At 48.0% G+C, this 24,469-nt stretch overlaps 1 protein-coding gene across 5 annotated transcripts in view; it reads left to right on the forward strand.

Moving 5' to 3' along the window:
- VTI1A (vesicle transport through interaction with t-SNAREs 1A) overlaps positions 1 to 20,856 on the forward strand; it is a 355,351-nt gene extending 334,495 nt beyond the window's left edge. For 3 of the 5 annotated variants that reach the window (XM_058543992.1, XM_058543998.1, XM_058543993.1), the window contains one exon: positions 12,728 to 20,856. In XM_058543992.1, coding sequence (XP_058399975.1) covers positions 12,728 to 12,821 — 94 coding nt within the window. In that variant the 3' untranslated portion in view covers positions 12,822 to 20,856. The remainder of the gene's footprint in view (positions 1 to 12,727) is intronic. The other 2 variants (XM_058543996.1, XM_058543999.1) reach the window with 1 other exon arrangement.
- Positions 20,857 to 24,469: the final 3,613 nt, after the last annotated feature.

Consider the following 24,469-nt stretch of genomic DNA (forward strand, 5'->3'; position numbering starts at 1 on the left):
CCTCCCATTGGCTGAATGCAGCGGGACGCCAGCTGACAGAGGGTGGGGTGGCGGCAGGAGTTAGCCTCTCTATGATGCAGAGCAAAGTGACAAAGGAACAAGAAAAGGATCTGAGGAGAGACAGCCCCAGGACTGGCACAGTGAGGGTAGAGTTAAGACAGATCCCATTCAGCTTGCCACAGAACCAAATCAGGATGAGAGAGAAGTTCTGATATTATGATCTGGAAAGCATAACCACATCCCTCAAGAGTTGACAGAGATGCAGGTGGCTGATAAACCTCTGCCAGAATGTTTTATTCCCCCCCCCCCCGACATCAGCAAAGAAAAAAGGTGTAAATCCAAGATTATTAGGAGATGAGTTATCTAATGTAAGATCTTGCAGGGAAATAATGTTAAAGCCCACCACAAAAGCCAAGGCAGCCGTGTCTCCAGCGATGCGACGTCAACCGGCCGTGATCCAGAAGCATCTTGGCTGTCAAGGGGCATCCCCAGGAAAACTAACAGAGCTGGAAAGGGCAGCCTCCACCTTCCTGGGTAACTGAGTAGCTGCTGAAGGTGGGGCTTCCAGGAGGGTGGCTCAGCCTGAACCCCACAAGGCAAGCTAATTAGGGCCAGAATGTGCCCTGCAGGAATCTGAGAGGAATCTGCAGGCTTTCTAGGCCAAGGCACCTGAAGCAGGGGGCTGTTTACTGGAGAGGAGCAGCCAAACAGGAAGGAATTTCAGGGCACATTGTGGAGATATTGGTGAGTAATAATAGAAGTGGAGTAAAAGTAATTATTATTGTTATTTACTGAGCAGTTGATTGACAGGCACTGATCTAAGCACTTCATGTTGAGTTAACTCATTTATTTATTAATGTAATTCATTGACTGAGGTACTGCTATTATTAGCCCCATTTTTCTGATAAGGAAACTGAAGCATTGGTTCTTTGGAACTTTCAGATTCCTTGTATTGGTACTTGTGTTTTTCTTTGTAAATAGAGAACTGAAGGACGGTTGTCCACTTTTTATTTTGCCAAGTAAGAGAGAGTAATTTCCAAGGAGAGAGTACATTTCCAATGTCCAAGTAAGGACACTGGGTAAAAACATTGCCATCTACTATCACCATCACCCCACAAAATAAAGAACATTTTCGCACTAAAAGAGCCAAAAGGACATAATCTCAGAGAAGTAGTGAAGTAACTTACCCAAGGTTGCACTAGTATGTGGTAGATCCTGGATTCAAATCCAGGCAGTTTGGCTCCAAAAATGAAGGTAACTGATCAGCTTCTGCCTGAATGTAGTTCATGGCTTCTCTAGAAGTTGAAGGGGGTGAGGGACCCTCAGCCAGGGAGGAGCTGTGGTGTGGCTAGTTCAGGAGGGTAGTAAGGTTGCTTCACAATACAGGGGCAGGACCCAGTGGTAGTGGGGAACCTCCTTCAGGGCACCCAGCAGGATGTAGAGCGGGAGGGTGAGAAGCACCTAAAACTGGGGGTCAGGGAGGGTGTCATCCTGGCCTGACACCACTGATGGTCTGTGCCTTGCACTGAGAACTTTACAGGGCCACATCTGGAGTGGGCCTCACCTTCTCCCTGGGTGGGCCCTAGCCATCCAATCTGGGTCCTAATAAATCAGGATTATTGTGAAGATTAAATGACATCACATGTGCAAGAAACATCCAAGACCAGAAAAAGACACCCTCCCTTTTTAAGACTGTCTGGAAGTTATATTGCTGCTCACGCCCCATGGGGAGAATACTTGGGAGAGATTCCTTTATCACATTCCACGGATGGCTAAACTCAAGAACAGAGACTTTTAGTCCTTCCCCAGATCACACAGTGAGTCTGGCTAATTCTCCCACCAGATTTTTTTCTGCCTGCACTCTATTCCAACAGATGCATTAAATTAAATTTTCAGCAGACCTTGAATCATTCTATAGTATATCCTCTCATCCGTATGATTAGGTGATGTAGACATAATAAGAAATCGTGTGGTACGAGGTCCCTGGGCCAGGGGCAGTCCCTGGTGAGCAGCCCCCAGAGGACAATTGTCATACCCTCTGAGGGATCAGGTGATCATGCATTTACCTAGAAGAGGGAGGCTGAAAGGACACAGCCAATGTGCCAGTGACTGAAGGAAGCTAATGAAATATGTTACTGAAAAAATATGAATATTATCTTCATAATTTACTAGGCACTAAGAAAAGAGGTGACTTTGGTTAATTAGTGTTCTGTACCTTCATTGCGTACCCAATTATTTTGTCTGTGGAGAAGAATATAAAGATGAAGATGTCAAAGACTCACCCTTCAAACAACCAAGGAGAGTTTGGTAGAGAACATGAGACACACCAGTTATATAAACAACCACTTCATTGTTTGTGTGTCCTGCAGGGGTGAAAGACAAGACTGGAGAGGTGGGTTGGGGCTTCGGGTACCCCCTCTATAAAAATGGCGATGATAATAGTCCCCACCTCGTAGGATTGTTGTGAGGGGTCAACAAAGTATAGAAAATGCCACAACATGCCTGGCCTGGAGTAAACGCCCAGTTAATATAGTTGCTGGTGTGGGTGTTGCTGCGGCTGTCGTGACTGTCGTTGATGTTGCTGCCGTCACCATGGGCACCACGTGTAGAGGCCTGAGAGGAATCTCCAAAGAGTAGAGCTGGGTGGGATTTTCTAGCTCCAGGGTTCACGAACTTTCATGCTTCTTGGATTGGGACTTTTTCTGTATAGAACTGATGAACAATTGTCCACTTTTTATTTTGCCAAGTAAAAGAGAGTAATTTCCGAGGAGAGAGTACCTTTCCAATGTCCAAAGAAGGACATTGGGGGAAAAACCTGCCATCTACTATCACCATCACTCCATAAAATAAAGGACATTTGGGCACCAAGACAGTGCAGGGACAAAATGTCAGAGAAAAGGGCAGCCATTTAACTTGAGTGATCTTGTTTTCAAGAGAAAGCAGCCTTCTCCGTTGCTCTTCTTTTCTTGCTTTGGTTCAGCCTGGAGTTTGGGAAACACTGCATTCAGTTATGCCATGCCTCTCTTCCTTTCACATGGAAGTGGGGTTGAGTTGGGTTCAGTAAGAGGCGGGGGGGCTAGGTTTTGAGTTTTGTTCCTTGATTATGTTGAATGGTCCCTATTAGCAGAAGATACATTTTTAATTGTCATTACGTACAGTCGCTGTCAGTGGTACTGGCCATTCCGATGGAATGGGTAATACAGTGAAACAAGAGTGGGCCTGGAGGTCAGAAGACCTGGCTATGCCCCGAATGGTTGACCTTGGGCCCATCCCTTCACCTCTCAGGGCCTTGGTGTCCTCAACTCTAAAATGAAGAATCCAGACCAGGGTGGGGAAACCTTTTCCAGCTCTAACTGTCTGCAAACCTGTGAGGGATTAAGTATACCTTGCATTTCTAGAGTATCATTATTTAATTCTCTTCAAGGTCTTTCCAAGCCCTTTGATTGAGCAGGCTGCCTTGATCCTATCTGAGAGCCCGGGAGCCAGCAAAGCCACTCTCCAGGCCCCCTGCCATCGTCGAGTCCATATTTAAGAATGGTAGTGGCCATAGTGCCCAGGCTGAAATTTGATGTGCATATTTGGCAACGTAGAGAGCAATGTAACTACATACCACTGATCAAAACCCATTGGACGTATCAGTGGGCTCTGACAGGTACTTGTTGGCTGCCTTCCCAGGCTGGGAAGGTATCCCCGAGCCAGCCAATGGGACACCCTCTCTTCGCTTTTGATGTTTATGCCACCACCTCAGAGAGAAGGCTGGGTCCTGCTGGGGAGAGTGTCAGCATGCAGCCCAGATAGACACCAGCCTGTGGGAACAAGAAGCCTGGCAGGTTTGGGGCGGCAGCAGCTTCCTGGACTCCTGCCTCCACCTTCCCAGCCAGCCGCTGGAAGTTTTCAGGCAGCTTCTCCAGCCTCTGACGACTTTCCTCTTGCTTCTCCCCTTTCCTGAAATGGCTTCTCCTTGCACAGAATGATTTGACGACTGCACACATGTGAAGGGCTTTACCTTTTCAAAGTGCTTTATAATCTTTAATGAGCTAATCCTCCTCTCCCTGGGGTGGTTAGTGAGCTGGCTGATTTTGTTTGGGAAGAAACTGAAACCCAAGTGTCATGGAGTGACTTGCTCCAGGTCACCCCAGGCAAATCCAGAACGTGGGCTCGCAACAAATTGTCCCGGTGCTGGCATTACTCTAATTACAGCCTTTGTTGTCAGGCTGCTGTAATTGATTGCTCATTGTGACACCGTAAGCTCCCACAGGGCAGGGACCTTGGGTTTCCTTTTTTCTTCAGAGGACTTGGCCAGACCTGCCCTGCCCTGCCCGTCTGTGCGTGGTCCAACGACCACCACCTTCTCCAGCGGAGGAGGGCCCGCCTTAGATAGCTTCTTGCTTTTAGACCAGGAGTGGGTAGACCACAAGCCAGACGTAGCCTACTGCCTATTCTTATATGGCCCACGGGATAAAAATAGTTTTTACATTTTTAAATGGTTGGAAAAAAAATCAAAAGAAAAATGTTTTTTGATGTAAAAATTATATGAAATTCAAATCCCAGTGTCTGTAAAGAAAGTTTTCTTAGACCACAGCCATACTCACTCATTCATATATTGCCTATAGCTGCTTTTGCACTACAAGGGCAAAGTTATGACTGATGGTCCACAAAGCCTAAAATATTTACTGTCATGGGTTCAGTTGTGTTCTCCCCTCACCCTCTCCTGTCCCCCAAATTCATATATTAAAGTCCTAACCCCCAGGACCTCAGACTGTGACCTTATTTGGAAGTATTGCCTTTGCAGATATAATTAGATAAGATTGAGGTAGGTCATTGTGGAGCAAGGTGGTCCCCTAATCCAACATGAGTAGTGTCCTTTTACAAAGAGGAAATTTGGACATGCACAGGGAGAATGCCACATGAAGATGAAAGCAGAGATTGGGGTGATGCTTCTACAAGCCAAGGAACCTCAGATATTACCAGCAAACCACCAGAAGCTAGGGGAGAGGCCTGGACAGATTCTCCCTCACAGCCCTCAGGAGGAGCCAACCCTGCCGACACCTTGATCTCAGACTTCCAGCCTCGAGGACTATGAGACAATAAGTTTCAGTTGCTTGAGCCACCCAGTCTGTGGTACTTGGTGGAAGCAGCCCTAGCAATCTAATACATTTACTGTCTGGCCCTTTGCAGAAAAAGTTTGCTGATCCCTGTTACACTAAGTAGAAATTTGGAAACGGGGTAAGCCACTCTAGGCCTCACTCAGGACCTGACCTAGGTATGCTGGGGCTCAGGTCCTGGCTCCTGTCTCCTCAGTTCCTTACTGGAGAGCACACTTATTTCTCCATCTATCAGAACTGTTCCCTCCTGTGTCCCATTCCCTCCCTCAGGGCTCCTGGACAACTGACTACTCCTGAACTCAGGTCAGTACATGGGGACTATGAATGGTGGATGATGGCTTAGTGAGCTGGCCCGGAGATAACACCTGGTTTTCTTCTATTTTTAAATGGCTTATCCCAGAGGCAGGAGTCTTGTGGGCCATGCCCACTCCGTTCCCTCTCTCGCATGGCTTTGGGCAGCTGCCTGCTCTGCTCATAAATGGAAATTCTCATTCTGAGATAAAAGAACCAATAGCTCCTGAAGATTGTGACCCTTACAGCTGTCTGTGAAACTTCCAAGGAAGCAGACTGGGACTGTCCTGTCCTCAGATACATGGTAAATGTGTGATGCAGTGATGGGGAAGCGGGTAGAGACATGGAGAACAGTCATGAAGGCCAAGATAAGATGGTCAGGTCCATATCCTGGTATGGATCTGAGAACTCCATGTATGAGTGTCCTGGTGCTGCTGTAACAAAGTACCACAGACCAGGTGGCTTAAACAACAGAAATTTATTCTCTCACAATTCTGGAGGCTTGAAGTCTGAAGTCAAAGAGTCAACAAGGCCATGCTCCCTCCAAAGGCTCTAGGAAAGAATCTTTCCTTGTCTTCCAGATTCTGGTGGCCCCTTGGCTCGTGGCGTCATCACTCCAATCTCTGCTTCTGTCTTCACATGGCCTTCTTTCCTGTGTCTCTCTGTGTCCTCTCTTCTTATAAGGACACCAGTCATTAGAGCTAGGGCCCACCCTACATCCAGGATGATTTTTTTTCTCAAGATCCTTAACGAATTACATTTGCAAAGACCTTATTTCCAAATAAGGTCACGTTCTGAGGTTCCAGGTGGACATGAATTGGGCGGGGGGGCACTATTCAACCCAGTACAATCAGTATGGGTTGAAAGTGACAGAAGTCCCAACCAAACTTGCTCAAATCTAAAGGGAATTGTTTGGCACCTATAACTGGGAAGTTTAAATGCGACTCTTCAGGTTTCAGGCCCGCAGCAGGATCCAGGGGTTCAAATAATGTCTTCAGGAATCCATCTCTTTTTCTTCATCTCTTGACTCTGTGTTCCTCAGTATGGGCATCCTTCAGGCGAGTTCCCCTCCTGCATGGTAATAAGAATGGCCCCCCAGCCACTCTAGGCTTCCATTGTCCTTACAGTCAATCCCAGTAAAGAGAGTACCTTTTTCTTGATTTTCCAAGGAAAATCCCCAGGAGACTATCTGGCTTGGGTGGCATGCCAATTCCTGAAGAAATGCTTGTGCAAGGAATAGAGAGCTGTAATTAGCTGGGCCTGCCTGGGTCATATGTCCACCTGGGGAATCGGAGAGTGAGGTCAGCCCCACCTGAATTCCTGGGGTCAGGCTGAGGATTCCTCCCAAAGACGCAGGAATAGAAGACCCTGGATGGGCATTATCCAGTGGCATAACAACCGCACAACTCTAGCTCTGAGGTAACCATGTACCCAGCTTTGAAAATAATGCTTCAAATTAAAGTTAGTGTTAGAGACTGATAATAATGAACCATTTCCCCTCCTCCTGTTTTCATCTCCTTCTGGTGAATACTAACGTTGAGTTGGATACAGAACTTAGAGAGCCCTTCCCTTGGCCTTTGTTTTTGGGATGTTCCCAGAGAGATGTGAGTATAGGCTCCTTTGCACAGAGTTTATCTCATGCTCTCTTGGTTGCTAATTGTCCTGCCAATTGTTACTGTTCTGTCAGACCCCAAAGGTGGGGCATCATTATTCAGGCCTGGTTGGCCAGGCAGGAAAGCAAGTGCAGGACGGGGCGCTGAACCTGTGGAGTGTCATGCACTCTCCAGCTAATGAATGCAGGCTTGTAAAAGGGTTTGGACACGGTTGGCATCCTTAATGGGAGGGTGGCTGACAGCTAACTCCTAAAGCTGTGCTTGTCTACAGGCAGCACTTAGAAACCAGGAAGAGACTCCATGAACCTTCAGGAGAGCACATGTGGGTATACTCTCTCCTTCATGCATCCAGCAAGCATTTTTGTGAAAACGTCTATGCCAAGCTCTGTTTGAGGCACTGGCAATACAAAAGACAAAGGAGATTCATACTCTAGAAGGTCCATTTCTCATTGGAGAAACCTGCACAGAAACAGAAAATTATAAATCCATGTAGTAAATGTAGTGGAAGAGAGATGCACAGGGAAACAGAGGAGTGACAGGGGGCATGGTCAGCATATTCTTGGAAGAGGGGGGGAAAATATGCTGGAGATCAAGGACTGGGTTTTGGAATCAGGGTGAATCAACCTAAAAATGCTTTTGTTCACAAATAACAGAAGACCTAACTCAAACTAACTTGAAAATAAAGTTAATTTATTTTCTCATTTAACCAAAAGTCCAAAGGAACGGTGGTTTGATATAGAGGTTCACCATGTCTTCAGGACTGGTGTTCCATTTCTCTGCCATTCTTGCAACTCTGCTGTCCTCCATGGGGCAGCTTCTTTCTTAGGCTGGCTTCCTTCATGGAAACAAAATGGCTGCAGCAGATCCAGGCCTAACATCCACACACCCCACGGTCCAGATGACACAGTATTCCAAGCGAAGCTTCTGAGGGTCACTCTATTAGACTGGTTCAAGTCATGTGCCTGCTCCTGGTCCAGTCACTGTGGCCAAGGGCATGGAACTCGCTGATCATCTTTGCCTTGGTCACAACTCTACCCCTGGAGCTAAGGGTAGATCAGATGTTTAGAATGGAGAAATGAATGCAGCCAACAGATGTCTGCTATACATGGGAAGCAGAGTGCCTAGTTGAGCTTGCTGAAACATTCGCCAACACACACGGGCATTGGTTACAGCTAGAAGAAGCTCCTGAGTCTTCCGTGAGAAGTATCATAACCAACTATAGACAGAAGAGGATCCCAGCTTTTGAAAACCAAGAGGCAAAAACCTATTCTTAAAAGAAATTGTATCAGCCTTCATCATTTGTTGACTTCTGGAATACATTAAACCAAAAGGTCCGCTGCCTTAGTTTAGACACGGAACACTGAACAGGGGGCTTCCCTAGGGAGGAGCTAGGTGGGACTAGCCATGCCCCCAATTTAACAGAGATCCCACCCTCCTACTTGGAATCTTCTCGAAGTAATCTGTGCAGGGTGTTCGCAGCCCTTTCCAGCTTCTGGATGAGTTTCTTTCTTGGAAGGATGACAACATCCTTGTGGTTTCAGTCGGATTCCTCCTTGCCCACCCCCTCTTCACCCAATCTAAATGGATGGATGGAGACAGTCACATCAGACAAGCCCACTCCTTCATGGCCCCCTGGAAGGATTAGCTCCCTCTCCTCCTGACAGGTTACAAAATGATTACATTTGCTGGCTTGGCCAGACCCCCCATCTTGTTGGAGAAGGGGGGTGATAGTGTATCACTCAGGATGCTGCAGTAACAAACAAGCCCAAAATCTCATAGGCTTAATACAAGTCCACTGTGAGTCCAGGTGAGTCTCCTGGGCAGTGGTCCTCCATGTGATGGCGCCGGGATCTAGGCAGAAGGCATCTCCACCATCCTGTAACTACACTCCTGGGACATACAGCCTCCTAAATCAGAACAGCAAGGGAAGAGCCAGCCAGAGAGTCAAACACTGGAAGTGAAATGCCTGCACCTGGAAGTCCCACCCAGCACTTTTGCTCACATTTCATTGGCTAAAACAAGTCATACAGCCATGCCTAACATCAAGCAACAGGTAAATGCAGTCTGTGCCTGGAAGTAGAGGAGAACTGGATGCTGGTGAGTAGTAGGGCCCGCTACTGTGGAATTCCTGGGCTCCTCAAGCAAGAGCAGAGAGCTGTGCCAGGTGCCACACCTGCCTCCTTCCCTTCAGCCAGTCTTCTGTGATTCCGGCTGCCACACGCAGGAGCTTGTTTCCAGAGGGGGAGGAGACTGGCGATGGAAAGATTAGCCGCTCCCTGTGTTCCACGCAGGGATCAGTATTTTCAATAGTACTTTGTGAGTGCAGCCTCAAAGTAAATGGTTAATTCATCTTGTATCAACAGCACTGTGATTCATAATGTAAACTTGGAGAATCCTTGATGTTTCAGGCCCACATTCCTTTTAATTTGGCTCTGCATTCTTTTAAAGCCACAGTGTGCTCACTTAATAGAATGCAGCATGCAAATGCACAAGTTTTTGCCTGGAGGCAATTTAGCCTGGCTGTTTCAATGGATGTCTTCTTTCAAGTGTATATTCTTTCTTAAATTATTTACTGGGTAAACACACTTTGCATTTTCAAAAGGGAGATTAAGACTGCTTGCTGCAGACCTAGTTGAACATAAAGCCCCTGTTGCCCAAAGTTAGAAGGAAGTTACTTTGGGCTTTCCCCAAAGTTCCTTCTTTGGCTCACTAGTTGGGAATCCCTCTTCCTGGCTCGTTTTTTCTGATTGTCTCCGAACTCGGCATTCCTTTCTGCTTTGCCTACAGCAATACCTGCCAGCTGCCCCTGGCTGTGAGTGTTCTCTGGGCTTCCTCAGCAATGCCAGCCTTTGTTTCCCCTCCAGGCTGGCTCTGTCCTGTCCACTCCAGGGCTCCAACAGTTCCCTTTTCTGGTCCTTAGAGGGGCTGTATCTGCCCAACACCTTTGAGGTCCAAAGCTGGGTTGGTAGCCCTGCCAGAGTCAAGTTTCTTTCCAGCTCTGTTCCAGTTATTTTTTTGCCCCTCTATACCCTTCATCCCAAATATCTGCCAGCCTTTGGTTTGAAAGCAAATGCCATCTCCTGCTGACCTCCTCCATCACCAGCACACACCTCAGTTCCAAGAGGGCCCTTCTTCTCTAGCCTTGGGGAGAAGACACAGTAGTGCTCTGAGAAAGCACAATGGTGTAAAGGTCCATCTTTAGGGAATTTACTTCGGCTTTTAGCTTCAGCCTTTTCCACGCAGACTCCCTGAGATGTTCCTGCAAATTGAATTTGCACGGATTTCTTCTCCATTCTCCCTTAAGTGGAGTGATTAGAATAACGGGCAGCTGTGTCCTTTCATTATCATCCTTTGGACACTTCTCTTCTGAGTGCCTGTGTGACACTAACCGTGCCATTTGCGGGGGCTGCAGAGGTGACTGTGGATGTACCAAGGACGGAGTGGACAATTTGGTCTTTTTGACCGGCTGCGACCTAACGGTGGGGTCGCCCGTCTTGGGGTTGGGTGTGTGCTGAGTGAATTAAAGATACAAGCTGTTAGGAAAGATCATGGGTGAAGTGCACTCCTCTTTGCCTTGAGATGAGGGAAAGCCCAATTAGGAAGGCCAGGGAAGAGCCGAGGATTTGGGGATTCCTGTGTATTCATTTTTCTAACCATGCCTCAGATTAAACAAGTAACACTCACAGTTAATCTGTTATAAATTAGTATCATAGATGCCTTGGGGCCCTCAACCCACAAATAAAATGGTTGTCAACCAAGAGACACACTACCGGATATTATTTAAGGCAGAATTTTAAAGAGTTTTCATGCTTTTAATCTGTTTCACTGCTGAGTTTCAATTTTGCTGATTTCCTTTGCAAGTCTGATGTGGGTGACTGTGGTAAAGAGAGATTTTGACAGTGACTTGGGCAAACAGGATGCAGAGGGACTGGTCTGAAGACTTCTGCCCCTTCTAGAGAAAAGGGGGAAAAAATCAATTTAGGTTTTGAATCGAGCCACCAAGTAGCACCAATCAGTGTTCATAATTAGCCTCACTTTAACAAGCCGAGAAGTCCTGTTTTTATTTATTTATTTTGCGGACAGAGACTCTTCCTGCCTCCTGAGTAAATATGGCCTGTTAAGTCTGAATTAGCTGTCATCGCATAAGAATTAATGTCAGGGCGCAGCCTTTCTAGTGGGGAAGGGAGAAATAAACGAGACAGATCGTAGCTGAGCCTTCCGTGATAAATGAGGACCAAGCAGATCATTCATCTCCTTCGAGGAAAGTGGACACAGGCACTAAAGCAGTTTTGCGGAAGACGTGTCAGCAAATGTGATCATTTTGTAACCTGTCAGGAGGAGAGGGAGCTAGTCCTTCCAGGGGGCCATGAAGGAGTGGGCTTGTCTGATGTGACTGTCTCTATCCATCCATTTAGGTTGGGGGAAGAGGGGGTGGGCAAGGAGGAATCCGACTGAAACCACAAGGATGTTGTCATCCTTCCAAGAAAGAAACTCATCCAGAAGCTAGAAAAGGCTGCAAACACCCTGCACAGATTACTTCGAGAAGATTCCAAGTGGGAGGGTGGGGTCTCTGTTAAATTGGGGGCCTGGCTAGTCCTACCTAGCTCCTCCCTAGGGAAGCCCCCTGTTCAGTGTTCCGTGTCTAGACTAAGGCAGCGGACCTTTTTCTGCTTGCTATTTGGAGGACAGGAGGATGGGATTTGCCATGGGGTCTTAGCCAGATAGACAGCCGTCTAGACCGTCAACCACTCTGTCTCTCTTTCTGTGTGGTGGATCTGTGAGAGGAGCATGGGCATGGCTGTTTGACCTAGGTTCCCTTTGAAACTCGCAACAAAGCATTCTGATGTTTGACCCCTTTTCTCAGAGTGAGGTAACAAATTATGAATCAAATTCATCAGAAGCTCTCTGCAGGCATCTGGGAGCGTGTGTCTCCGCTCTGGTTCTCCTTCTGAGCTCCCAGTTCCCCATCAGCATTTGGCAGAGCCAGAGCTGAGGGCCCACCAACCAAAGCAAAGGAGGCACTCGGGTACTTTGTAGTATTTCTCATTTCCATCTTTCTTTGCTATGGAGCAAATGTAACGTTTCCTCCTGGCGTAACGGTGCCTGAGCCCCAGTGACAGATGACGATTTCACAGCCTGAGCTACAAGTTTGACACTTGCTTCTTGATCCTGTCCTTTTCTTCCTAAGTCTCTCTTTTACTTTTCCCTGGGTATTTTTGTACAGGTAAGTGCCTTACTGACATATGTTTCCTTGGAGTCTTTTACTTTAACAGGAAACACTGCAAAAAAATGAGGCTTGTCTCACATTTTAAATTAAAAAGAGAAGCTTGCATGGGGCCCTTGATCACTTAAAGATTACTACATGGTACTCTGAGCCTGGAAAGCCATTTGATTCGCTGTAGCTTTGCAGTAAGCATTTCTGCAGGTGCAGTGTGACAGTGGAGTCAGTCATTTCCTGGTGGATTGTTCGTAGAACCAAAAAACTGCATGGTCTGTCTCTCTCTCTCTCTCACACACACACACACACGCACCCCGGGCTCCCTCACACACACACACACACACACACACACACTGGGCTCCCTCTCACACACACACACACACCGGGCTCCCCACCCCTGCCTGCAAAGCCATCGTTTGATTAGTCAGCTTAGTCTTGGATGATCTTTAGAATGTCCTCCTTTTATCTGTGTGAATTTTTTTTCCTTTGCTTTCTCCTAGAATCATCCAGAACCGCATCCTGGTCGTCATCCTGGGCATCATCCTGGTCATCACCATCCTGACGGCGATCACTTTTTCTGTCAGAAAACCCTGATATGTCTGCTCTTCCTTGATAAACAGCAACAACGGCTTGTTCTGAGTAATTAAGACAAAATGGTCACATGAATCATTCTTTTGCGCTGACAGGCCCTGAGTGACCCTCCCTCTCTCTCACCACCATTCAGCTGAAGTGCAAAGAGTGTAAAAATATTTTCTATTCCTGTGTGCATGTGGGTTGGCTTCCTTTTCTAGATTTGTCTTCACCCGGATTTGTTTTTCGTAGGGGAAGGTGAATGTTTATTTGCCATTTCTTCATCTACTGACCCAAATAGCCTTGGTGACATTGTTCCTTGCCCTGTGGACATGGCAGGGGTCCTCTCCCTGTTTGGGAGAGGGCATGATGAGTCAGTCACGGGGCTTCTGATGGGCTGTGCTGTTTGTCACACACCTCTTATCGCCGAATTGCCCTTCTGTGATGTCCAAGGATAAAAATGAAGAGAAAAGCAGAGGCCAGAGCCAGTGACCAGCTCCAGCAGCCCAACCCTGCTCCTCCCCAGGCATAACGAATCGAGTCAGCCTGCCTGAGTGCTTTCATTGTCAAGGCGGGTGTTTAATGTCAGGTGTGCAGGAAATTGACTTAGCACGTTCCCTGTTTTTTCTATGCATAATTTTTTTGTTTACCCAAGAATATTTTTGCTGAGCCTGCCCAATATCCTCTTTTCACAACTTGGATTACTGGCTACAAGAACTATTCCCTTACCTTCCAGAAATCCCATACTCCCCAGAATTTGCTGGCACGGTATTTAATTGTGACCTCCTCTCCCCTGACCTGTGTAAGCATCTCTGTATCCTTTCGGTTTTAATATTTGCACTGCCAAAAGCAGCCCTCAGACATGCAAAAGGTCTGACAGGGTTCTCTCCACATCCATTCCAGTATGTAAAGAGAACATGAATATTTCAGGAAAAGCAAGAACATGACTCCTTCAGTGTGAAATTTCAGATGTGATTATAAATATGGGAGAGTCCTTTAGGATGAGCCACTAGAAATAAACTTTATGGAAAAGGTTCACTAACCTCCTTTAAAAGAATAAGGGATTGCAGCGTGTTACAAAAGGACAGCTTGGGTTTTTTACTAACAAATATCAGCAAAGCCTTCTTGAATTCACTATGTATTCAAACCTCTGACATGCTTTGTGATTTTCTTTGGTTTCTTTCTGTCCAAGGTAACCGGGAAATTGCGTTCAGAATGAGTTCATTTATGATCAGGCTTAAAGTTGCCCAAGCTGAGGTCATTTTCCCCGTAGTCATAAAGCAAAATGTTTTTTTCTTAAGACTTCATAGGCACTTACAGGATCCGTACTGTCTTTTGAATATAATTGGAAGCTTTGAATCCTTGAAAAGCAAACCTGTTCTCTTCATAAAAAATGCTAACCACCTGTGCCCATGGATTGACATCACCTGGCTGCAACAGTTCATTTTTTTTTTCCCCCCCCACTCGGAAGAGAACCATTATGGTTTAGAGAGGAAATGCAGAATGGTGAAATCCACCAGAGAAATCGTACTTATCGAAACAGGCCGGGGCCTGCATGTGTGCAGATAAATCATTTAGTATTGTGTAAATAAAGCTGCAGCCTCTACTTCACAGGGATGGTGTGGGATTTTGGCAGAGGGAAGTAGGACGGTGAAGGAGTGGGAAGGCTGTGCTGATTTTCCTATCAGCTTAAGGGATCTATCTCAGCAAGAATCTTTTATTCTGCTAACGGAATTCTGTATGTGCTAAACACATCGAAGAAACCATTAAAAAGCAAAGAAACAAACAAATAATCTCCTTCTCGTTCTGAAACACTAATGGTGGGCAAGTCTTAGACCAACGTCTCTGGTGGCTTCGTTTGAAACTGTTGAGCTTAGCTAACAAGTATAACCAGTTATCCAGCTACACCTCACTTCTCCCAACTCTTCCCAAGGCCGCCTGGCAAACCAGGTTGATCTGATCATCTAAACTTGCTGGATCCTAAATATTTCATTAAAACCTTGCGTTCATGTTAAAGTCGATGAAATGAGGAGGGAGTGCATCATTCACGTCTCAGTGGCTTTTTCTTTGGGGTTCCACCTCTTTATCAGCTCTTGCCTGAGACTGTGCCCCAGTTCAACCTTGGAAGTGGGAAGAATAGGAACAGATAACTGTTGACTTGACAGCCCCATCAAACCCGCCTCAAGAGAGACCCCCTGGCCTGGAGTGCTTTGTAGGAAGCTGGTCTGAAGGCCCCCTGAACTCCTGCCTGGCCCTCCCGGATGCCGCAGGACAGACTCAAAGGAGCCCCCATGGAGGCAAGTTGTTCTCCCTACTTCCCTGCTCCACTGGGGAAGACAGAAAGCCCACAAATTCGAAGCAGGTCATAGATCTGTGAAAGGTTTTAGGAACTTAATTTGTAGACTTTGATTGATGAATATTTCGAAAGTCGGGAGCCTTTGTTAAAAACTATGTTCAATGGGAGGGTCGGGGGGTGAAGATGAAGACGCAGAGGAGGAAGAGGAGGAGGAAGCCCTTGCCATATAAAATTCATGCAGACTAAACAGTTTCCCTGATAGAATAAATAAAGCGATGCTCCCCTTCTCCAGAATCAAAAGCAATTTAATTAAAGTCTCTTAAGTTGTAAAGAGTTTTAAATGTTCCAGGGTGAAGGCGAATGCCTGCAAATGCAGCAGGCTTGACGTCAGCTGCCAGGCCTGGGCCGGGAGGCCATTTGCTATTCTGTTTAAGGCAGGCTGGATTGTCTTATTTTGGAACCAGCTTGGTGGGGGGTTTGCTTTGCTACTGCTTCTGAGCCCTGAGCTTCAAAGGCAGAAATTAATGGTGAACAAAATTGTGCGGCTCTGGCCGTCCCATGCGGGGCAAGCCCATTGAGGGTTATCATTAAGTAAAGAAATAAAGAGGGGGGAAAAAGCCTGCCTATTCCAGAAACCTCATCAGATAATGACCTCAGTGATTGGGTTTTCATTACCAAACAGCATCCAGAGATTATCTACCCCCTGGAAGAAGGGAGGGGGAAGAAAAGAAAGAAAGAAAAGCAACTCTCTTTCTCTCCCTCTCTTCCTCCTTTTTTTTTTTTTTTTTGCACATCTTTTCTTTAAAACTGTCAGATCATTTCAGTATTTCAAATCCGAGGAAAACAGCCTGCCTGCTGCTGTATTTGAAGTTGTAATGGTGTCAAAAAGTCACGACTGACTGACAGCCGTCAGTCCCAGAGGGGCTCATTAAATCATAAAAACTTGACAAGGAAATAATTGCGCATTGCTAGCAACTTGGCGCCTGTTTAGACGTTTTTATTTTCTTTCATTATTAGTCCCCACCATTACGTTCATTAACAAATTGCATTAAACAACTGTTAAGGGCTAATGATTTGTTTATCGCTTTTTTTATTATTATTATTTAAACATTAGCTGTGTCATGTGGTACCCCTGCAGCCTCTTGCCATCATCTGACTGAATATTTTTCCACTCCGAGCTCTGGGTACTGTTGGAATATGAAATAGATTATTCATTACTCTCCTCTTTGCCACTGATTTGGTTTCATGTAGCGTCTTCCACAGAGAAAGATGAAAACTTGTCAAAAATAGGTTATATCTTATTCGAAGGGGCAACAATAGCAGCAGGTACAGGCACATTTAATATTTAATTAAGGTGGATGTTAACCCCTTTAAATGACTTTAGCTGTAATTCTATTCAGATGCAGAGGAGAAAAATAATTGTTCTTAATTTGCAACCTATTCAGCAGACATTCTTCATGGAGTTAGGTGGAAATTTAGAGTAGAATTTTTAAATAATGAAATTTCCCATCATACATATTTATAGCCGTTTGTCTACGTAGTTGAGAATTAACTACAAGCAATGATTTCCTCATCTCTGGTTTGAACTGCTAGCCTAGTGGGGCACTCGGTGCTTAGGATGGAGATGGCTTTCCTGGGAGAAATGTGTATCCAGAGCCCAGGACAGTTGGTTGGTTGTGATTGAGGCTGGTTTCAAAGGAACCACTGTGAGTCCCCTGTCTCTGGTCCACTTGCCTCTCCCTTTAGCTGAGTGTGTGGTTGGAGGACTGTGGTCTGAAGTGAGAGTAAGTAGGAACTTCTTAAAGGAACACTTGTGTGTCTGGTTGGCTGGTGCAGGGAGGCTGTGATGGGGAGATGTCTGGGGCGTCTCTGTGTAGTCAATGAGCTCATTGCAGACAGTGCTACCCTAATAGACAACAGGAGCCATGCTTTGCTGGGATGACCTTCTGCCTTTTTTCCTTTCTGTGACTTGCCATTGGTGAAATGATCAACTTTTCCATGGGCTATAAGCGTGACGGAAAAAGCTCCATCATCATCATCATCATCCCAAGTCAGAAGTCAATGGCATTCTCTATGCTGTAACTGCTGGCTGCATCGGATCACCCTGTTTGATTCAATGAGTTCACGTAACCATGGAAGCCGCTCTCAGAGGCCTGATTCATTGGTACTTCAGGGCTGGGGTGTTCTGGTCAATATCAGGAAACAGGGAGTACTTTCTCCCAGCCTGTTTCTACTCCCACCCACTCATCCCCCAGAGAGACCAGACCCCTTGGGCAGCTATGCCATGGATGTGAAGGGGAGAGATGGTACATGTTCCTTGCTCAGCACAGCATCTCTCAGCATCACCCACCCAAGGACAGATGATCCTACAGGTGCTGTCACACAGGAGGGGCCAATCCAGCAGGCATGAGCCAAGTGAGGCCTGGCCTCAATCCTCTTACCTCACTGTAGGCATAGAAACAACAGACACACCAGGGTCTAGGGAGTCTCAAGTCTCCATTTCAGTCCACTCCAAATTAGCCACATGACAACTTGCCACCTTTGAGATGGCCTCCACACCTCAGCAGAAGGCACACTCAGAGTCGTTTGTCCAGAAGGAAGGAGGACTCTGTGGTAAGCCATCCCCAGTCCAACTCCCAGAGACTGATTGAGGATACTGCCTGAGAAGAGACACCAACCCTGAACTTGACCTCTGCCTGTGGTGTAACTCACTAAACTTAAACTAAACCCCAGGAAACATTCTTGTTTATGTGGCTTTACTCTGTCTGCAGCCCATTGGGCTCAAACCAGTGGTTCTGCCAGAGGCTGTTCACATTATGTGACTAGTCAGGTGGCTCTTAGACAAGATGTCAACCTTTTTAAAATGGGGCAGGTGACTGTGTGGACAACTCAGAAAAGTTCTTGAAGCCACAGGCACTGCACGCAAGAAGGGAGACATTGAAGGGTAACCAAGAGCAGCCAGGCACAGGCAGGAGAATCGTGGGTGTGATTGGAGCCGAGGCTGGATACAGGGTCTCGAAATGGGTGATTGAGCCAGGGTCAGTGTCCCCTCCTGTTGTGGAGGCGGGAAGACACAGGGAGTACTGAGAGAGACTGCCCATCTCTGCTAAGATTCTAGGTCAATAACAAGGTGAATGCTCCAGAGCCAGCTTACCAGAGGCAAGTAGGGCAAAAACAAAATGGCAGGGCAAACCAGCATGGTGGGGCAAACCCAAAATGGCAGGACGACTGGATTGGGAATGTATGAGGAGGTGAGGAACAGATGGTGTGCAGGTTAAGGATGGATTCCCCAGCACCAGAGGTTAGGAGATGGTAAGTGGGGTTCATCCCAGGGAATACCAAGAGGGAGGGGCGCAGGAAAGTAGCCCCACTTTGTGCCACCCTGGGCCCATCATTGCCTTCTTCAGGAGAAGCCAAAGGAGGGAAAAGGCAGGGCGCATCTCTCCCAGGACCCCCACCCAAATCACACACAACCCCTGTTGCGACGCCTCGCGGGGCTCCCAGCACGATGTGGGGAAAGCACTTTCTCATCCTGAATCACCTCGTTGCTCACGCTACATAAGTAACGAAGGCCTCGCAGAGAGAGGGGGAAATGCCAGGAAGCAGAGCTCTGGACTGTGATTCTGTGAACTCGTGCGTCCCCTCCTTCCCTTCATCCAAACAAGGCCCTGTGGCGTGAATAATAGCTCAGCGGCCCGAAGCCCGTATTGATCGGCTGCACACGCCGCCGCTCCGCTGAGAGCTGCTTGGACTTTTCCTGGGGGCAGGACGGGCACCACTCGGTGCAGCCCGCCTCCCCGCACTTCCCCCGGCCTCCCCCAGGTGTGCTCAGGAGGGCACAGTACCGGGGGGAGCTAAGGCCCTTCTCCAGCTCAGTGCTTTGTTGCCTCAACTTTTTTGTTTTTAACTTATTTTGCCAGGAAAAGTACTTGAGTTGGAAAGAAATGTTTTTTGCATGATGAGGCCCCACAGAGTTGAGAATGACTATATCCTCAGGCTCCAGCTTCCTCCAGAAGGTTCTGCCAAAGACCCAGGCCACAGAAGCATCCTCAGCTGACACTTAGGGAGGCCTACTGTATGCCCAGCATTGGGCTAAGCACTTTGGCACACCGTACTGCATTTTCCTGTTCACTTGCCCTGTCTTACACCATCAGAAGGGAGAGGAGCCGAGAATGTGGCTAGAATCCATCACCCTCTTGGGGGATGGGAGCTGCTGCTAAATTCAGTGGAGAAGCGTCAGCCGTAGGCTGGTGAACACGCAGAGACTGAAGCCTGCTAGCCCCCCTCCCTAAGGCTCTGACCGCACTATCCCCTTTCCTTGTTCGATTCTTTTCTGGACACGAAGTGGCCAAGGCCTTAGTCCTCTGCGGGATGTACAATTGGAAGGTGAGCCAGGCCCCTGTGTGGTGACACCCTACAGGCTGGTAGATACCTGAAATCCCACCTTTAAAGATTCACTCCTTTGGTTTCTAACCTTGAACCCTGTGAAAATGCAGATTCTTTTTCCCCTAGGCAGCTTCAGTCCCATCAGCCACTGCTCTGTCTGGGCGAAGTGAATTCCTGGGGGAGATTTTGGTTTGGCGGGAGGAGAGACCCACCACTCGAGGCAGCAGGTAGTGGTCTTTGGGAGAAGAGATAGAAGGGAAGAGGGCCTAGGTTCCCTGGGACCAGTTCCCTGGAGGTTTCTCCTGGGCTCAGCTGCCCTTTGGGTAATGGATGGGTTACTGGAGACACAGCCTTGCCCTGGAAGCCCACACACCCTGGCCAGGGCCCAGGGCGGCTCAGGCAAACATGGGGGCTCTGTCAAGGAGAGATAACTGGTTGAGGGTCCTCAGGCACATCCCACAGCAGTGCCCTTGCTGAGAAGGAGGAGAGAGAGCATGAAGGCAGGGGGTGGAGTTGGAACGGTTAACCTTGGCGTCCAGCAGAGTGCTTCCCTCCATGAGCTGCTCCAGCCTCGTCTCGTCCCGGCCCTGCCGAGGGTGAGAGGAGGCCAAGGCCACTGCAGTGCACAATTTGGCATTTGGGGAAGAGCCCAAAATAGATTGTTTTTGCCCTCAGCAGACCTTCCCCACACTGCTCTATCCAGGGGTCTTGGCACAGCAGGGACATTGTGACTGTCAGAGCCTCTCTCTGCTTAATTTCCGTCTTCTCTTCATCCAAGCCCACCTCTCCCGAGAAATTACAGAGTGAGGAGAGCTAGATGGCTTCAATGAGCTCATTATTGTCCCCAAGACTTCTAAATAATCAAACCTTTCCCTGATTGAAGCATGAGAGGTGTAATCAGATTTATTCAGTAAATATTCATTGAGCATCTACTCAGTTCCAGGCCCCAAAGGCACATGCTGAATGAGACAGATGATAGACAACGAGTAAGACAGTCCCACAGCCCTGGGGCCGCAGGTCAAAAAGCTGTGTTCATTCCCAGTGTCCTGACTTGCTGTCTGATCTCAGGCAAGTCACTGTCGGGGTCTAAAAACCATGTGGCGATGCCCTGCCTCTGCCACCTTCCACTGCTGGCCCTGAGGTTAGTGCCCCATCTCCATGAGTTGCTTGGCAAAGCCATCACCAAACAATGGTGCTGTATGTTCATTCCTCCTTGCAATTTCCGTGGCTACGTTTGCAAAATTGCACCATTAGCATATGACTAGGGTTGACACTTGATTTCAAGTGACTAAGTCCCCATCAGCACTGGCCCCTTGTCCAGGACCAGCCCAGGAGAGGCAGGGGACAGGAATGGGGACATTCAGACTGGGACTGACTTGGAGGATTTTTTTTTTTTTTTCACTACTTATCAAATGATAAAGATTTGACTTGGCAGGCAATCGGAAACCCAAAATATCATAAAAGGGAAAAACGTTGCCGAATGGCTAAGAGGTGCACCACAGGAGTGTCGCTGGGCTCAGCAGCAAGGGAATTGCTGAGCGAATGGAGCAGGAGACGTTTTTCAAAGGCTTCTCTCTCCTTCTTCTCCTCTCTCTGTCCCCCGTGTGGAAAGGAGAAAATAGAAGCAGAATCCAGATTTGGGCACGTGACTGATTTGGTCACCCTCCCCCGTCAGCACCCCCCAGACAGTGGAGAAACTTTGATGTCTGGGCGTGTGGCATTCAGGGACAGGGGACAGGAGGAGCCTGAGCATCCCAGCCTCTGGACAGGCCTCCCGGAGTTCCTTTGTGAGGGGAGATGAAACCCACAGAGCCTGGGAGAGCAGGGTTTTGAAATGAGGAAACGTGAGATCAGAGCCCCTTGAGCTCCGTGCTGACCACCTTGGTGACAGTTCGGATGTCAAAAGCCAGCCAAGTGGACAAGCGCAGATTCGTGGAACCCTGGAGCTGTATGGGCTCTAGGGGCCGTGTAGGCCCACCTGCTCGTTTTCAGATGGGGAAACGGGGCTCAGAGAGGGAATGAGACTTGCTCAGGATCACCCAGCAAATCAGTGGCAGGGCCAGGAACAGACTCCAGGTCTTCAGCCTCCACTCAGGCTCCTCTCCTCTGCACAAGGAGATGTAACTTCACATAGCACCCCATTATGGAAGCCACAGCCCGGCCTCCTTGGTAGTGTGGCCTTCACACCACAGGGGCTAATGTTCCTCAGTTACATTTTTTAAACCAACATGTACAGAAAAACTCAGTTCCGTCCCTGTTGGCTGTGATCATTTTTTTCCCTGAATGTCAGATCTTTGCTCTTTTGAGAAATTGGCAGGGGACACCCTGGGTCTCAGCTGGCTCCTGATGTCATCTGGGAAGAGCATTTCTGTCGTCAAGTCCCTGCAGTCTCTTCTGACCCACCCCCATCACTAGCCACCCCCCTCCACCAAAAGAATCTTTTGAGAAATAATTAAGTAATAATTAGAGGCCCCACCCTGATGCTGAGCCCACAGGGGACTCCCAGAAATGCCTTGGCTGCTGATGCTAAGAGGATGCTGCTTTAGAACTGGGGGAAAACCCTGAAAATGCTTCTGGGTCCTGGTGGTTGTGGCCGCAGTGCATTCACACCCAGGAACAGCCTGGCAGGGAGTCACCATGAGGTGTCTTTGATCTTTTCCAAAGTCTGGCATCTTTCATGCTGAGTTGGGCCTCAGGTACCCAGAGCTCTGGGCCCTGCTGTGCCACCAGCCTGACATATGGCCTTATGTGAGTCATACCCTGCTCTGGGCTTCAGTTCCTCATCCAGCAAATGGGAGAGTCTCAGGAAGGAAGGTCTCTGCCAGCTCCAGTCATCCATGGCAGTGAAAAGGGTACATTCCCTACAAAGCGAGGGCCAAGGGCCTTGGGGTAAGATGGCAGCCTCTGGTGTGTAGAACCTTCTAGAAGACCAGGAGACTTGGCATGCTGATCTTTTGAATGGTCTTAGATGCAGGGCTGGTGTCATGGGCGTGTGATCAGTGCAGTCACACAGGACACTGCACTCAGAAGGGCCCCATGCTTGGGGTTTAATGCTCTGCAGTTGCTGTCTTGAAATTCTTAATAATTTTGTCTTTGTACTTGTGTTTTGTAAATGAAGTTCAGTGGAACAATGGACCTTGAACTAGGGGCTTGGAGCCTCAACTCATGCAGTCCCACCTCCCACTACCCCCCTGTTTCTGGGGTCCATTTCTCAGCTGCTCGCTCCTCTGCCTCCTGGAACCCCAATTCTACAACGCCTTCCCATCCCCACCTCCATCCAGCAACTGCTGCCAACCTGCCCCCAACCTGGGCACAGGCATGGGGAGGGTCGGGGTCGGGTATGCACACTCCAACGCATCTTGGGATGGGGCACAGTGACTGCAGTCCCCACCCTAGGCTGGCAGCATTGGGGTGCATTCAGTGGAGAACTCAGCAGGGACAAGCCTTTAATCTACCCCGATCCAGGTACCTAGTGTTCCTAGTGCATCCTGGCACAAAGGTTGCAATGCCCATCTGCTGAGGGTTGGGCCAGGGGGCCCATGGAAGCGGGAGGTGCTTGGCTCGACCTCTTGCCCCAGGCCTGGGGCACAGCACATCTGTCTAGCCACTGGGGAGAAAGGGAACCTGACCACCAGGCTGGAAGGCAAGTGCGTGCCAAGTCACGAGGCAGGGCCCAGCGCCTGTGGGGTCTGCACTCCCCCTGAGAGAATCCCCACGTCTGAGGGAGTGCCCCATGGGCCAGCTCCATGCCTGAAGGGACCCCCTCTTCCTCTTCTGACCGTCCTGAGTCTGGCTTGTCTTCTCTGGCCAGTTCGAGGCACCCTCTTAAGACGAGCCACGCAATACAGTGTATAACTTTGGTGATTCCACATACATGTTAAATATTCTGTTTGCCTTTAAAACCAGCATTGCACAATATAAAAATGAATGACAAAAATCATGCTAATAACTTAAAATTTTGACTTTACTTCCAACGACATTAACTAGGAAATTTAAAACACCATGACAAGTCAAAAGAGAGAGAGACGAGGGAAGAAAGGAAAAGGCGTTTTTTTCTTGCTTTTTGAACAGGGGGCTCCACATGTTCATTTTGCTTTGGATCTCGCAAATTCTGGAGCCAGTCCTGCCCGGATGAGTCACTTTCCCTCTTGGGCACTGATTTCCCTGACCGTTAACGTTGTGCTTGCCCCTCCCTGGCTCACGGCACCTTATGAATGTGCAGTTGGACGAAATCCATGAAAGAGATTTAGAAACAGTGTGTGGTGCCACTCCTCGGCCTTGTAGCCACAGGCCTTGTTTCTTAAAAGGGGGTTCAGCCCCCCTCACAGTGGTTTAACCACCATTGTCAAGTCAGTCTCTCCCCCAGTTATTCTCCCAAGGAGTTATGACCTGGAACTGAAGCCACAGTCTGAAAGCGCCCCGTACATACAGAATAGAGGCATAAGCCCCCAGAGAGATTTAATTTGGAATCCCAGCAAGTTGGCCAGGACATGGAAGGACGTCGGCCGGCTCAAGAGAGCTCACAGAGTGCAAAGAGCAGTCATTGATCTCTACATCCATCCATCTTATTGTCCATTGAGGCCCAGGACTTCAGAGCTCGGTACAAAGGTACCAGCACCGAAGAGGGTGGGTGCCAACTAGGTTTGGGTTGAGGGATGTCGTCCTCTTGAGAGCGGTAAAAATTGTGATTCCACTTACACTTCCGACAGGAAGGTACCTCCGTTTCAGAATTGTTTCCAAAGCTACCATCGGAGGGTTCAAGCGCAGCCTTCAGTCTGCTTTGCCTGACCTTTGAGGACTCAACTCTCCAAGGGATCCAAAGTAGCAGCCTATCATGTTCTAAAAAAGTGCTGTCACTTTAAGATAACATTTATGGAATGAATGAATGAATGAATGAGTCAGTTTAGATCAAGTTGCCGCAAACGGAGTTCAGATATTCAATTGCATACTCAACAGTGTCAATTCAGGAGAGAGGAAAAATTAGATGACC

This window comes from Diceros bicornis, chromosome 6 (genome assembly GCF_020826845.1).
Source record: "Diceros bicornis minor isolate mBicDic1 chromosome 6, mDicBic1.mat.cur, whole genome shotgun sequence".
Lineage (NCBI taxonomy): Eukaryota > Metazoa > Chordata > Mammalia > Perissodactyla > Rhinocerotidae > Diceros > Diceros bicornis.